Below are 16,720 nucleotides of genomic sequence, written 5' to 3' on the forward strand. Positions count from 1 at the left end.
ATGCGTAATAAATAAGTGGAATAAAGTGATTCTCACTCTGGCCTGTTTGGCTCAGCGGTTAGAGCATTGGCCTGCGGACCAAGGAGTCCCGGGTTTGATTCCAGCCAGGGACATGTATCTCTGTTGCATTTTGTCCCCACCCTGATTGGGGTTGTGCAGTGGCAGCCAATCAATGTGTCTCTCTCGCATCGATGTCTCTCTCTCCCTCCCACTCTGTCTGAAGATAAAATGTAAAAGTATCCTCAGGTGAGTATTAAAAAAAAAAAATTGATTCTTTCTGTCTCCCCCATCCACTCTCTCTATAAAATAAAAAATAAAATAACACCAGGGCCACTTCCACCTTTTCTTGAGCCTTTCATTTCCTCCATCTAGAACTCATCTTCTAGATCTTAACATGCCAACTTCCTTTTGTTATTCAAGTGTTAATTCATGTCACTGTATTAGAAGGGCCTTCTATAACTTTACAAGCTAAAGCACCCCTCCCAATGAAAGATCCTCTTTATCACACCACCCTGTTTTATTTTCTTTGTAACAATGACCACAAACTGAAGTTACCTTTATGAATCTTTTAAGCATAGGTTCTGTCTGGATCCACAGATACACTGCTGTATTCACAGAGCCAAAGTCTGGCACATAGTAGATGCTCAGTAAATCTATAACCAAAGGTGGATAACAAAATGGACCTCAATGGAAGCAGCAACCTTGGAGATAGGGAGGAAGAGACTGACAGGAGAGACTTGAAAGAGCTGAGCTGGGCTGTGAGCTCCACAAGAGCAGGGTTCAGTTCACTGGTTGCTCCCAAGCACTGGGCCTTCCTGACTCACAGATAACTAAATATTTTTTCCAGGAACAAATAAAGTTTGTAAGTTTCAGTGACCCACCCTCCCCCCTTGGGTCAGGAAGGTAAGAGGGGGAATTAAAGATGACCTCAGGTTTCCTGGTGGGCTATCCCAGGTGTGGGTAGAAGAGCTGGAATTGAAATGTCAGCCCGTCTTGCTGCATCTTTTGTGCACTGCCTAGATGGCTGATACTGACCCTGGGGAAAGAAACTGTGACAACATGCTGAAAATGCTGTCGGACCTGAATAAAGACTTGGAAAAGATATTGGAAGAGATGGAGAAAATCTCAGGTAAGCTGTTTTCCCAGGCAGAGTGCCTTCCCCCTTCTTTTCAATAGCTCAAATCCTCCCTATACTTCCAAGATCAAATCAAGTGCCTTCTTAGCAAGTCCTTCCCTGACCACCTCTCAACTTCTATGCCATGTAACTATTGTACCACAGAATTTGACACTTGCCACTGAATATTGCCTTGAATTATTTTCTAGTTATTTTATGTGTGTTTGCATCTTATTCCTGCAACTGGACTGTTACCATCTTGAGGGCAGAAATAATAACTGGGAACAAGTACTCAGCAAATGACAAATGATATTAACGTAACATCTGTGAACAGAGTTGAGCATTCTTTCCGTGAGTCATTTAAATAAAAGGAGTTCAGCCCTGGCCGGTTTGGCTCAGCGGTTAGAGCGTCGGCCTGCGGTCCTGAGAGACCCGGGTTCGGTTCCCGCTAAGGGCACATACCTCGGTTGCAGTTTGTCCCCGGCCCTGGTCGGTTGTGCGGGTGGCAACCACTCGATGTGTCCCTTCACATCGATGTTTCTTTCTCTCTGTTCCTCTCTCTCTCTCCCACTCTACCTGAACAAAAAATGGAAAAATGTCCTCGGGTGAGGATAAAAAAAAAAAAAAGGAGTTCAGAGTAATAGTGCTAAGATTGGTAAGGTACTAATGGGAGGTACAGCTTAGTGGAATAAAGCAGCAATGAAGTTTAACAAATGTCTCCATTTTTTTTTTCTGTTCTTTTTTTTTTTTTATCCTCACCTGAGGACACTTTTCCATCTTTTGTTCAGATAGAGTGGGAGGGAGAGAGAGAGAAACATTGACGCGATAGGGACACATTGGTTATGCATATATGCATATAAGTTCTGTGGTTTATCTTTTCCCTCTCCCCACACCCTTCTTCTAAGGGTTGTCAGTCTGTATCCTACTTCCACGTCTTTGGGTCTACCCTGTTCCTCAGACTGTTATGTTCATTATATTCCACAAATAAGTGAGATCATGTGATATTGTCTTTCTCTGCTTGGCTTGTTTTGCTTAGGATAATACTCTACAGGTACCTCCATGTTGTCTCAAAGGATAAGAGATCTTTCTTTCATACAGCTGCATAGTACTCCATTGTGTATATGTACCACTGCTTTTTTATCCATTCGTCTACTGATGGACACTTGGGCTGTTTCCAGATCTTAGCTATTGTAAATAGTGCTGCTATGAACATGGGGGTACATATATTTTTTTCTGATTGGTGTTCCAGGCTTCTTAAGGTATATTCCTAGAAGTGGGATCACTGGGTCAAATGGCAATTCAATTTTTAATTTTCTGAGGTAACACCATATTGTTTTCCATAGTGGCTACACCAGTCTGCATTCCCACCAGCAGTGTGCTAGAGTCCCCTTTTCTCCACACCCTCACCAACGCTTGTTGTTTGATGATTTGTTGATGGCGGCCATTCTGACAGGTGTGAGGTGACACTTCATTGTTGTTTTAATTTGCATCTCTCTGATGATAAGTGCTGTTGAACATTTCCTCATATGTCTCTTGGCCATTTGTATGTCCTGTTTGGAGAGGTGTCTATTTAGCTCCTCTGCCCATATTTTAATTGGGTTGTCTTCCTTTTGTTGAGTTGTATGAGCACTCTATGTATTTTGGAAATAAACCCCTTATCTGATGTATCATTGGCAATTATGCTAAATGTCTCCACTCTTATAAAAGAATATTAGTCTATTATTTTATTCAACATGTTTCCACTAAGTGGTAGCCAGAAGTGGTAGTAATACCATTATAATTTCTTTAACTTGTTCTTTACCAATTCAGAATATATGTAATTCTTACCATTTTGAGCCTAAGTTTTGCTAGAGAAAATCATAATGTAAAACAAATTTTAGAAAGCATATATACTCTACTCAAATGAAAACAAACTATTTTTAAAGACATTATTAGTTTGCCTGGCCGGCCGGTGTGGCTTACTAGTTGAGTGTCGACCCATGCACCAAGAGGTTGCCGGCTTGATTCCCGATCAGGGCACATGCCCAGGTTGTGGATCCAATCCCCAGTGGGGAGCATGCAGGAGGTGGTCAATTGATGCTTTTTCTCATCGATGTTTCTATCTCTCTCTCCCTCTCCCTCCCCCTCTCTCTAAAATTGATAAAGAAAAAATATTTTTTAAAAAAGACATTAGGCCCTGGCTGGTTTGGTTCAGCGGTTAGAGCATCGGCCTATGGTCCAGAGAGACCCGGGTTCGGTTCCCGCTAAGGGCACATACCTCGGTTGCAGTTTGTCCCCAGCCCTGGTTGGTCATGCGGGTGGCAGCCACTCGATGTGTTCCTTTCATGTCGATGTTTCTCTCTCTCTCTCTCTCTCTCTCTCTCTCTCTCTCTCTCTCTCTCCCCCTCTCTCTCCCCCTCTCTCTCCCTCCCACTCTGAACAAAAAATGGAAAAATGTCCTCAGGTGAGGATGATAAAAAAAATTTAAAAAAAAAAGAAAAAAATAATAATAAAAAAGACATTAGTTTGAAAATAACTTCCATTTATTACAACAGACTACAGAAAATTACTACTGAGAAATGTCTACAATATTTTGGCCTGTGTACTTGAAAATTTCTTACAATTTTTTTTTAATCCTCACCCAAGGATATTTTTCCATTTATCTTCAGACAAAGTGGGAGGAAGAGAAAGAGAGAGAGAAACATTGATGTGACAGAGACACATTGATTGGTTTCCTTCCGCACAACCCCGACCAGGGCTGGGAACCAAACCGCAATGAGGTATGTGTCATTGACCGGAATCGAATCCACGTCTCTGGTCCGAGGGTCAATGCTCTAACCACTGAGCAAAAATGGCCAGGGCTCTTACAGTTTTTAAAACTACCTTTTAAAAAAGTTCTAGAATTCATTTTCTACTGTAAGCTATGTAATTCCTTCAGTCTAATTAAATATTCTCTTATTTAACAGCATTTGCTGAGCATTTACCATGTGCTAGTCCAGGAATATAAAGTTGAAGAGATGCTCCTTCATTAGAGAAGTGGGTGGAAGCCAGAAACAGACATCAAGATGACTAATTATAATTTAAATATATAAATTAAAATTAAAACATTTAAATTTTATATTAAAATCATAATCTGGCAAATGCTAATGGCATACACCAAGGACACCAAGAGAAAAAGTCAAGGCTGATGGCCTGGAGAGGCAAGAGAGGCTTTAAACAGAGCATTATGGCAGGAGTAGAGATTGGGCAGGCGAGTAGGAGTGCGGCAGTAGAGAAGAAGGGCAGTCCAGCAGAATAGGTAGTCAAGGCCACATGGCCATGAGCGAAAGCCCGGGGTAGTTAAGGAGCCAGAGTAGCGCATGGAGTTTACAAGGCAGTAGGCCAAACAAAGAAGAGGCTGAAAGGTTGGAAGCATCTTCAGTACCAAGCTAAGGAGTTTACCTTTCTTGTCTAGGAGAGAGGGAGCCATTTGGGATTTCAAGGAAAACACTTGTATTTTAGAAAGATACCTCTGGTAACAGTGTGAAGGTTGGTTTGGAGAGGGAAGTCTGGAGGCAGGGAGATCCATTAGGAAGCTTTTGCTAAACTAAAGGCTACAAAGGAGCTAGACTTAATGCAGGCTTAGCACTGAGAAGAAAGGAACAGAGATATCTGTGATAGAATCTCTTATTGATTTGTAAGAACTCTTTATGTATTAAGACTATAAAGTCTTTGTTCAATATAGTAGTAAATATTTTCCCCAATTTGCTATTTTTCTTTTAATTTTATATATGAAGCTTTGGTAAATAGAAGTCTAATGTTAAAAATCTCTCAATATTGCCCTGGCCGGTTTGGCTCAGCGGTTGGAGCGTCAGCCTGCGGTATAGAGAAAAATCTATCAATATTTTTCTTTCGGATTTACTCCCATTGCTTTGATGCCTAGAAAAATTTTCCCTAATCAGAGATCAGAAAAATATTTATTCATATATTCTCCTAGTTTTCTCTACTTTATTAAATCTAATTCTAAATCATCTGGTATGCCAAAAGAACCAGGACATGTACTGCATTTCTTTTTCTTTTTTTTTCTTTTTGTTGTTGTTAATCCTCACCCGAGGATATCTTTCCACTGATTTTTAGAGAGAGTGGAAAGAAGGAAAGGAGGGAGGCAGGAAAGGAGAGAAAGAGAGAAACATCAATGTGAAGGAGATACATAGATCGGCTGCCTCCCGCAAGGGGCCAGTGATCGAACCTGAAACCCAAGCATGTGCCCTTGACCAGGAATCAAACTATGGTCCTTCTTTCCAAGGTCTGACGCTCTAACCATTGAGCAAACGACCAGGGCTATTTCTATACACACACACACACATACACACATATTTTTTTTTATCCTCACCCGAGGACATTTTTGCATTTATCTTCAGATAGACCAGGCGGGAGAAGGGGGGAAGAGAGAGAGACACATCGACTGGTTGCCACCCACATGACCCCAACTGGGGGGCAGGGATAAACTGCAACGGAAGTACGTGCCCTTAGTGGGAATGGAACCCAGGACTCTCTGGTCCGCAGGCCGATGCTCTAACCGCTGAGCCAAACTGGCCAGGGCTCAAAAAATATTTTTATTGATTTTTTTTTTAGAAAGAGGGGAAGGGAGAGGGAGAGAGAGATAGAAACATCAATGAGAGAGATACATAAATTGGCTTCCCCCTGCACACCCTGCAGGATCAAGCCTGCAACCTGGGTATGTGCCCTGACCAAGAATCTAACTGATGACCTCTTGATGCATGGGACAATGCTCAACCAACTGAGCCACCTTAGCCAAGCACATGTACTGTATTTTTATTTAGCTCCACTAGAGACTCCCTTTTTGGAAAATATTCCAATAATAATTAAGGTAATAGTTAAGTAAATTAATAATGTGAAAGTAAGATTACTAAGTAATAGTGTTACTAAAAATGTTCTCTTATCTTAGAGACAAAGCTGACAGGTGTTTAGTGAAACAAGTTACATAAAAGGCTCAGCTTTGCCAATTTTTAAAATTTGTTTTTTTAAGCTTTCTAAGTAAACTTAAAGTTGTCTGATACATACAACTATTGTCTTTAAGCAGCTGCACTTCTCAGAAGCTAGTGCACTTCCTTTTTCACAGGAATAAAGCAAGTTTAGCCTGCATCTACTTGGCACGAATGAGGTTTTCTTGTGCACGATTCCACATCCTTCCCCTTGGTTCTTTTCACATTACATCCCATGGATTGGTGTAAGGTCCATTATTTCCCCTTTAGCTGTTTCTTCCTTAGTTTTCATATTTCCTCTTTATAATTCTATTTTTATATAAATGTTCTGCATAGTTGTCTAATTTGCAGGGTAATATAAGTCTTTTTAAAAACTTCTTTAGTCCGGCAAGTGTGGCTCAGTAGTTGAGCGTCAGTCCATGCACTAAGAGGTCACCAGTTTGATTCCCAGTCAGGACACATGCCCAGGTTGTGGGCCAGATCCCCTTGAGGGGCATACAGGAAGCGGCCAATGGATGTTCTCGCTCATTGATGTTTTTATTTCTCTCTCCCTTTCACTTCCTCTCTCTCTAAAATCAATAAAGGAAAAAATTTTTTAAAAAAACAAAACTTCTTTAATACTTTATCAGCTGGTAAAAGTATATTTTAACATATAAGCAACAACAAATTAAATAATATTAAAATGTCTTGTATTTTGCCCTGGCCGGTTTGGCTCAGCGGTTAGAGCGTCGGCCTGTGGTCCGGAGAGACCCGGGTTCGGTTCCCGCTAAGGGCACGTACTTCGGTTGCAGTTTGTCCCCGGTCCTGGTTGGTTGTGCGGGTGGCAGCCACTCGATGTGTCCCTTTCACGTCGATGTTTCTCTCTCTCTCTCTCCCTCTCTCTCCCTCCCACTCTATCTGTACAAAAAAAAAAATGTCTTGTATTTTTTATTTTTTTTTGTATTGTTTGCCTTTTGTAATTTCCTAAGCAAACTCTATGTTCCTGGGCTCTAATCCAATAAGTGGGAACATTAATATATTTTTCTACCTGAAGGGTAACAGCACATCTATTTCCTCACAGTGTCCTTAGGACAAGTTAGGACAAATGTTGTTAGCAAAAGTAGCATCATTTTGTACCCAAATGATATAATCTCTGACCCTGATTCTTTAGGTTAAATTTTAAGTGAGGCCCACTTGGCCTATGTTGTCCCTGGGAAAGTTTTTGTCCAGTTATTCCAGTAACCACACAGGGCCAGGAAAATAACCAAGAAAGTAACTATCAACAAGTATGAAAACTACCAACCGGCAAATAAATATAAGATATACATTTCAAGCAATATTAAAAGGCAAAATCCTCTTAACTCCAAGGCTTAAAATTTTCTTTCCATTCTCTTGAACTTAAGTCAAAGTAAGGCCTAGGACAATTTTCCTAGTACATGTTTAGCTGTAGTATGCCTTACGGGAGTTAGCCTTAAGAATATAAAATTTCTCAGGTACAAAGAGATTCTAACTTCTCTCTCACATCAATCTCTCTCTCACACACACATCTCTCACACCTCTCTCTCTCTCTCTCTCTCTCTCTCTCTTTCTCTCCCCCCTTCCTTCCTTCCTTGCATTCTATCTAAAAATCAATGGAAAAATATTCTTGAGTGAGGATTAACAACAAAAAAAGATATTCTAATTTGGTTTTTTTTTTAAGTTTATTTCATCCTATTCTATTAGTTCAGAAATTATTTCTTTATTATTCATGAAGTTCTTATATATAGCAGAGCAGAAATAGCTAACCTGTATCATAATATGTCAGGTTTTATGGCTTATTCATTATCATCAATCAGTAAATTCTCCATTATTCTATTTTACCTGTTCTCATATATTTATTCTTCCAGATGAATGATAGATTAATTTACTATTTTATTTGTAATTGTGTTAAACCTGTACATTAATATAAAAAGAATGACTTTTTAACATTAAGTGTTCTCATGCAGAAATATGTCTCTTCAGTTATTCATATGTTCTTTAATATGTCTCAAAAGGGTTTTACAATACTTTTCTCTAGACATTTTTTGCTTTCAATTTTATTTTTTCTAGTTTTATTGAGATATAATTAATATATAATACTGTATAAGTTTAGGTTGTACAGGGTAATGACTTGATATATGTATATGTTACAAAATGATTACCACAATAAGTTTCATTAATAGCCATTACCGCACATAGCTACAAGTTTTTTTTTTCCTTTGTGATGAGAACTTAAAAAAAAAATTTTATTTTTCTTTATTGATTTTAGAGAGAAGAAGGGAGAGAGAGAGAAACATCATTGGCCACCTCCTGCATGCCCCTCATACCACGACCGACCAGGAATCGAACCAGCAACCTCTTGGTGCATGGGTCAACGCTCTACCACTGAGCCACAACAGCCCAGATGTGATGAGAACTTTTAAGATTTACTCTCTTAGTAACTTTTAAATACACAGTGCAGTATTGTTAACTATAGCCATCATGCTACTCATTACATAAAAATATGGAATGCTTACCCTAGCCAGTTTGGCTCAGTGGTTGGAGCATTGTCTCGCAGACCAGAGAGTCTTGGGCTCGGTTCCCACTAAGGGCATGTACCTCGGTTGAAGTTTGTCCCCGGTCCCCATTGGGGTCATGTGTGTGGTGACCATTCAATATGTCTCTCTCACATTGATGTTTCTTTCTTCCTCCCTCTCTCCCTCCCAGTCTATCTGAAGATAAATGCAGAAATGTCCTCGGGTGAGGATTAAAAAAAATATATATATATATAGAATGCTTTGTGAATTTGCATGTCATACTGGAGCATAGTTCATGTTCATCTTTTCTGCACTGTTCCAGTTTTAGTATATATGCTGCCAACACAAGCATTCTCCAGATCTTTCAACACATTTATTTCTGTGGGGAAGCAAACTCACTTCTGTTGTTTTTTTAATTTTATTTGCTAAATAATCAATACTAGTATACAGGAATGCTATAGATTCTTGAGTTTTTATTAGCATTCTAGTTACCTAATCATAAAAATAATAATAGTTTGTTATATTTATTGTTTACCCATGTGTTGGCCTCTATTATATGCGTTACACACATTTTCTCATTTAATCTTTATTACAAACTTATGGGGGATAGGCACTAGTATTATCTCTATTTTATAGATGAGGAAACTAGAGTTTACATATTTGTTCAGAGGTATTTGATTAAACTGTGGCAATTCCAGATCTACTCAACCTCTAGTTTTTTATCTTTTTCTATATTCTGAAATCATATGTATAATATTTGGAAACATCTGTTATTGAATATTTCAAAGATGTTAATGGCTAAACTATTGGAAATTGTTTCTGATAACTTTCAATTTCTTCTTTGCTTATTGCTTTAAGATAATGTCAATTTGGGTATTTCATATTTCCTCTCAAATCATCCATTTTATAATTTATTAGCATACTATATAAATTGGAATTTTCAAGTGTGATTATTAGCATTTTATATTTATATTTAATAAATTTAATAAATAAGTTTTAAGTTGATAATCATTAAATTTTTTTTTCAAGAAATGCTGCATGTTCATTGTTTTTAAAATTCAATCAAATTAGCCCTGGCCGGTTTGGCTCAGCAGTTAGAGCGTCGACCTGCGGTCCTGAGAGACCCGGGTTCGGTTCCCGCTAAGGGCATGTACCTCGGTTGCAGTTTGTCCCGGGCCCTGGTCAGTTGTGCAGGTGGCGGCCGCTCGATGTGTTCCTTTCACATCGGTGTTTCTCTCTCTCTCTCTGTTCCTCTCTCTCCCTCCCACTCTACCTGAACAAAAAAATGGGAAAAAAATAAATAAAATAAAAAATAAAAAAAAATAAAATTCAATCAAATTAAAATTCAATCAAAATAGAAAATTACCAAAAAAGTTTAAAAACAACAAAATCCAATTACCCAGTGGGAGAGGGTATAGGGGGGAATAAATGGTGATGGACAGAGATTTGACTTGGGTGGTGAACACACAATACAGTGTACAGATTATGTGTTGTGGAATTGTGCACCTGAAACCTGTATAATTTTGTTAACCAGTGTCGCCCCAATAAATTCAATAAAAAAGGAGGGAAAAAATCCAGTCACCCAAAATTAACTGTTGTTTACATTGGTGAACATTATTCCAAGTCTGCCTATGCAAAAGTAGAATGGTGATGCCCTGACGGGTTTAGCTCAGCAGTTAGTTTGGTCCATGGACTGAAGAGTCGAGGGTTCAGTTCCGGTCAGGGGCATGTGCCTCAGTTGCGGTTCAGTCCCTGGCCCTGGTCAGGGTCATGCAGGAGGCAACCAATCCATGTGTCTCTCTCACATCAATGTTTCTCTCTCTCTCTCTCTCTCTATCTATCTATCTCTATCTCTCTATCTCTCTATCTCTCTCTCTCTCTCCTCTCCCTCCCCCCCTCCCTCTCTCTCTCTCCCCTTCCCACTCTGTCTGAAATAAGTAGAAAAATATCCTTGGGTGAGGATTTTAAAAAATTTTTATAAAAATAAATTCATCCAATTTTGCTTTATGGTTTGTGGTTTTTAAGAAGTCCCTACCACTACTAAATTTTTATCTATAAACGTTATTTTACCTTTCATATTTATATCTTGAGTACACTGTCTTTTTTTTCTTTGATTTTTGGAGTTATTTCATTCATCATGTACTAAATTTCCATACAGTATACTTCGGTCTATCTCTGAGCTTACTGTTTTCTTCCATTGGTCTATTTGTCTGTAGCACACTATTTTTAAAATTGGGATTTATCTTGATACCTAATAGGGCATATTCCCCCTTTTAACTTTTATTTTGTAAGATTGACTTAGTTATTAGGTCCTTATTCTTTCATATACATTTTTTTTTTATCCTCACCCGAGGACATTTTATGTTCCATTTTATGTTCAGATAGAGGGAGGGAGGGAGGGAGGGAGGGAGGGAGGGAGAGAGAGAGAGAGAGAGAGAGAGAGAGAGAGAGAGAGAGAGAGAAACATCGATGTGAAAGGGACACATCGAGTAGTTGCCACCCGCACGACCCAACCAGGGCCGGGGACAAACTGCAACCGAGGTGCACACCCTTAGCGGGAACCAAACCCACGTCTTTCTGGACCACAGGCCGACGCTCCAACCACTGAGCCAAAGTGGCCAGGGCTACATTGTTATAATTTATAAATACTGGTAGTCGTATCTCTTACCTCCTAATCCTTACACCACTTTTTTCTTTTTATCTATTCCATTTACCAGAATCTTCAATACCAGTAACATTATTAGAGGCATCCTTGTTTGACACCCAGTGTTATAGGGAATGTATTCTCAGTTTCTCCATTATATATAATGTTTCCTGTAAGTTTTTGGTATATTACCTTTAGTAAGTTAAAGACGTGTCCTTCTTTTCCTAATTTGTTAGAGTTTTGATTGTTTAAAATCACAAATAGGTTTTAAACTTTATTAACTACATTTTTATGCATTAAGTGAAATATTCCTATGAGACCCCTCTTTTTTTAATGTGGTTAATTATAGTGATTGATTTTCTGATATTCAAGCATCCTTGAAGCTCTTTCACAGACTGCTTAATCATAGCATATTATTATCTTAACACACTGTTAGATTTGGTTAGCTTGTGTTATATTTAGGATTTCACATCTATATTCAGGTGAGGTACACCTATAATTTTTCTCATATTGTCTTTGGTTTTAGAATAAACCAGCTTAGAAAAAATTATGTTTTTATTTTTGCTTATCTCTATTTTCAAATTGTCTATTATATGAAAGGAATGCTTCTATAAAATGCTTTTCTAAAAATGTTACACCAGCCCATATGGTGAGATTATCGATCTTCCCTCTTTTCCTAATTTCTGGAATCACTTGTATTAGATAAGCACTAATTGTTCTATCAAAGTTTGGTAGAACTCATCTGTAAGACCACCTGGGACCTGAGATTTGGGGAGGTAGAATTTCACCATTTACCTTCTTAAATGTTGCTTGGCTGTCTTGCCAACGATGCGAGTCAACCTGTGGCCTCCAGGTTCATCATCATCCTGTCCCCTGGTCAGCTCGCCTTCTTGTCTCATTCTGTGATCCCTGTCTTCCACTTCTACTTTCCAGGCTCTCAAAGCAAATCCACTTACTACATCACTAGTTAGTTCTCCTCCCTCCTAAACAAATTTCTGGGACACTATCCTTATCCTTTACTAAATTCTGCATCTAGGTTCTGTCCACTGATGGTCATTGGCGCCAATTCAAATGCCAACAGGAATCCCCAATTTGAGGTGTGGTGAAGAAGGAAACTTCATTTTGGTGCAAACAGCTCCATGGTAATACAGCATGGCTATAAAAACAGCAGGGCTATGAGGCTGCCCCTGGGCCAGGTCCCTCTCGAGGTAGGCAGCTTCACTGTGTGAGGTTGTTTTTCAGGGGCAGGCTACAGTGGAAAGTGGCTCTCCAAGCCAGAGGGAGATGACTTACCTAGACAGAAGTCCCTGTCCCTGGTCCCTGATTGGTCAGAATAGAGCTGCTCCAATTGGTCAGAGCTTCACAGCTCTGATTAGATGGGGAAAGCCGCAGTCCTATTGCTTGAAATGGGACTCCAGGAACTTATTTATTTATGTATTTAAATATGTTTTTACTGATATTTTAGAGAAAGGGAGAGGGAGAGATAGAAACATGGATTGGCCCTGGCCGGTTTGGCTCAGCGGTTAGAGCGTCGGCCTGCGGAGAGACCCGGGTTCGGTTCCCGCTAAGGGCGCATACCTCGGTTGCAGTTTGTCCCCGGCCCTGGTCGGTTGTGCGGGTGGCAGCCACTCGATGTGTCCCTTTCACATCGATGTTCCTCTCTCTCCCTCCCACTCTACCTGAGCAAAAAATGGAAAAATGTCCTCGGGTGAGGATAAAACAAAAAAAAGAAAGAAACATTGATTGGCTACCTCCTGCACGCCCCCTACTAGGGATCTAGCCCACAAGACCAACAGGTGCCCTGAGCGGGAATGGAGCTAGTAACTTCTTGCTGCATGGGACAATGCTCAACCAACTGAGCCACACCAACCAGGCTCCAGGGAATCCTTTAGAAGGGCTGGCTCAGATGGCAGGAACACAGTGCAGGCAGACAGTTCAGCGCAGAGGCAGGTAGTTCAGTGCAGAGGCTTCTCCTGGGTGTGAGAGGCCTCTGTGCAGAAATGGCTTCTAGGCTCTGCATTTTTTTGAGCCCAGGTGGCCACCAGGAGCCCTTCTTAGTCCTCAGGGTCCACAGCATACATCTTGACCATTTTTTTCTTAATTTTCATTTGAGGACTTTGGCTTTATCCAGTGGGTTATCAAAGTGTATAGGGAGTCTGATTAGCCTCTCAGAATACCTGCTATCCAGGCCCCTCCAGATTATGACCTTGGCCTTGCTGCTGCAAAAATCCATGGAAGAGGCCTGCCTTTACCACCTGGTCTATAATATGACTCCGCCTACCCTATTTCTCTGTCACAACACATACTGCTTATTTCCTCCACAGCACCTTTCACAATTTGGAACTGTCTCATATGTTCATCTGTCTCCTCCCACTGCAATGAGAACAGACACTGCCTGAGAGCAGGGTGTGTCTATCCTGTTGACCACTGTATCACAGGGCTGCCTTAGTAAAATGCTAGCACAAAGGAGGTGCTCAATACATACTGAGTGAATGAAAAACTCAAGAGACATATATTGCTGGAGGATGTGATTGAGTCCTTCTTGTTCTATGTATTTTAAATATTTTTCCTTGGATCAAATCAGAAGAGGGCTGTGCACTCACTGTCATGTCTTGTTGAATTGCCATTTCTGAACTGTGCTTTAGTGCTGCCACCAGCTTCCTTTTATCTGTGAGTACAACTATAGACACAGGTGAATCTTCTTGTGTGTAAGGTAGGAAGTCATCAAGGGCATTTTCAACTACATTACACTTCTCAAAATATACACCTACAGGACAGTTTTTTCCTCAGGATAAAAGTGTCTTAAACAATGGGTTTGTTTTAGTTTATGGTCACTGGGTCTTGTAATTGAGTATGTTTTCTCTTCTGCTTTGGCCTTATATGAAACTCAGAGCTGGAATTCCAGCTGCTATATACGATTATATGAGATTCATTTCTGTGAGCTGTTTTTCCCCTGAATTTTAATTTCTTACCTGCCCTAAATACCTCAATCATTTATTTTATAATAAGAGTTTTCTCTTTCTTAAACATCTAATATGTGCTAGGTAGCTTGCTATCATTCATTTCATCTTCATGGGGAGCCATGAGATTGGGACTCTGTGCTTACGGATGAGATGGCTAAGGTGAGCAAGTTCAAGTACTTGTTGCACATCACACAGCCAGCAAGTGGGGAGCTGGAAGAAAAATCTGACTCTCAGTCTTTTCTCCACCGCTGTCCAGCTGGTCTAAAGGTGTGGCCAGCAGCTGTATCCCAACCCCCCACACCAAAATTACACAGATGCAGGTTCTTGGGCACCATTCCCCACCCACTGGACAGGAATCTTTGAGTTGTAGGAGGGGCTAGCAGTCTACATCTTAACAGGTGTCCCAAGTGACTCCCATGCTTCCAAAAATTCAAGAATTCCTGCATTTGCTGTACAGTCATATGCCCTCTATCTGTTGAAATACTGCACATACCTCTTCTAACAACTCCCTGTCATGCAGAAGGGCTAGGACCCTTGTGCTTTGTAGTTCTAGAGGGTAGTGCCACACCAGTGGGGTGGGTGCTGCAGAGAGAAGCTGTGGAGGTGGGGTTTCTGACAAGCAGTATGTGTCCACCCATAGGCCCAGGGGATGCTGCCCTCAAGTTGCCCTCAAAGGGAAAGAGCAAAGAAGTCAGTCAGTGCAGTGGTGAGCGCCAGAGGACACCTAACATGCAGTGCAGCAAAGCCTCCCAAAGGAGGACCTCTGGACTGGCCTTCAGTGAAAGCACAGAGGTGCCCAGGTGGAGGTGGACAGGCATCCCAGGTCACTGAGCTGAGGAAACATGAGGTGTAGGGCAGTGGAGGAGTGGGCATGATCAGCTACTAGAGCCTATGAGCTTGGAGGGTGTTATGACTCCTTGAGGGCCACCGTGCAACCACTAGTTGTGAACTGTGCAGTAAGTAAGGACCTGTGATTGCTCTAATTTTTTCTAGCATTTTATATCAGACTGGCCTCCAGCCTTTTAGTGTCATGGGCTGATACATCCAGAAGTTAAAACTTGTGTGAGATTAGGGGAGTTTCATTACTGCTCTGTGTAGGGAGTCATTTTTTGTTTTTGTTTGTTTTGTTTTTGTTTTTGTACGTGCCCCCAGGGGGAACTGAAGCCGGGACTCTCTGGTCTGCAGGCCGACACTCCAACCACTGAGCAAAACCGGCAAGGGCTGTTTTTTCTGTATTGATTTCAGGGAGAGAGAGAGAGAGAAACATCAATGAGAGAGGACACTGATTGGTCGCCTCGTGCATGCCCCCTACTGGGTATCGGGCCACAACCTGTGCCCGTGTCCTGACTAGAAATCAGACCAGCGACCTCTTGGTGCATGGATTGACGCTCAACCACTGAGCCACACCAGCTGGGTGGGAGTAGTTTTAATAGGGAGTTTTGTGAGCCCTGTAACAAGTAGCTGACCAGCTTTCTCTCTTTAGAATAGTTGGGTGACTCAGCTAGGTGTGGTCCCCAGGGTGTCCCAGAGCCAGAGCCCCACCATGTGGCCTGACCAGGGCCTGTCTGGTTGTTGCAGTGCAGGCCACATGGATGGCCTACGACATGGTGGTGATACGCACCAACCCCACACTGGCAGAGTCCATGCGCCGGCTGGAGGACGCCTTCCTCAACTGCAAGGAAGAGATGGAAAAGAACTGGCAAGAGCTACTCAGTGAGACCAAGCGCACGCAGTAGGCCTCCCACCCCCACCCCATGCCTCCACACTGGGTCTGCCAGTGTGCAGAGCCACAGCGGGGAGCCTTCTCTGACTGGCAGCAAAACAGCCAGCGCCCCAGACATACAGCTGCGTGCAGAGCACCTGCTTCTCAATAAACTTATTTTCAAGCACATCCTGAGGACTCTTTTCTGTGCCCCTAGCTGCATAGGAAACTTGTGAACAAGACATGGGAAGTGTAAGATGCAGATGCTGCCAGTGAATTAAGCATATGTAGCGCCAAGCATAGACTAAAAAGCAAAAAGGGCCAGCCAAGGACAAACCAGGACAGAGAGTGGGTAGGCAGCAGTATTCAGATTTATTTACCTTCCTGTGGAGGGTTCCCAAGTGGACTGTGCCAGGTGCTCATATATATGACCTATGTTCTCACAATTCTGAGTGACATGTCCATTATCCCCACTTCACAGGTGAGAAAACAAAGTCATATGTCTCGCCCAGGTCCACACAGCTAATAAGGGGCAGAGTTGGGCGTAGCCCAGGTCTCATTTAAGAAGAAGGTTGGTGGGAAGAGGGGCGGAAAGTGGAGGGGCTGAGCAGGTGGGAGAGACCCCACAAGGCTGCTGAGGGGCATGAGCCCCAGTGGTCCTGACCAGGTCTAGGCTGGGTTGTGGGCTACAGACAGCAGAGCAGTGTCACAGATAAGGGTTCTGGGCCCTTGAGGACCAACCAGACAACAGAGAGGTGAGAGGTAAGAGTCTTTCTGAGGATAGGCTCCCCAAGGCCTCAGGACAGGCAGAAAATCCCAG

General features: G+C 41.6%; 1 protein-coding gene and 1 non-coding gene across 2 annotated transcripts; one reads left to right on the top strand and one right to left on the bottom strand.

Annotated features, from left to right (window-relative positions):
- The first annotated feature begins 1,020 nt into the window (after positions 1-1,020).
- SYCE3 (synaptonemal complex central element protein 3) lies at positions 1,021-15,934 on the top strand. The gene is made up of 2 exons (XM_036278307.1): positions 1,021-1,129; positions 15,777-15,934. The coding sequence occupies exons 1-2, from the start codon at positions 1,021-1,023 to the stop codon at positions 15,932-15,934; spliced, it is 267 nt and encodes an 88-aa protein (XP_036134200.1).
- On the bottom strand, positions 8,837-8,943 carry LOC118641204. The gene has a single exon (XR_004961566.1). It is a non-coding gene; the product is annotated as a U6 spliceosomal RNA (small nuclear RNA).
- Positions 15,935-16,720: the final 786 nt, after the last annotated feature.

This window comes from Molossus molossus, unplaced genomic scaffold (assembly GCF_014108415.1).
Source record: "Molossus molossus isolate mMolMol1 unplaced genomic scaffold, mMolMol1.p scaffold_m16_p_26, whole genome shotgun sequence".
NCBI lineage: Eukaryota > Metazoa > Chordata > Mammalia > Chiroptera > Molossidae > Molossus > Molossus molossus.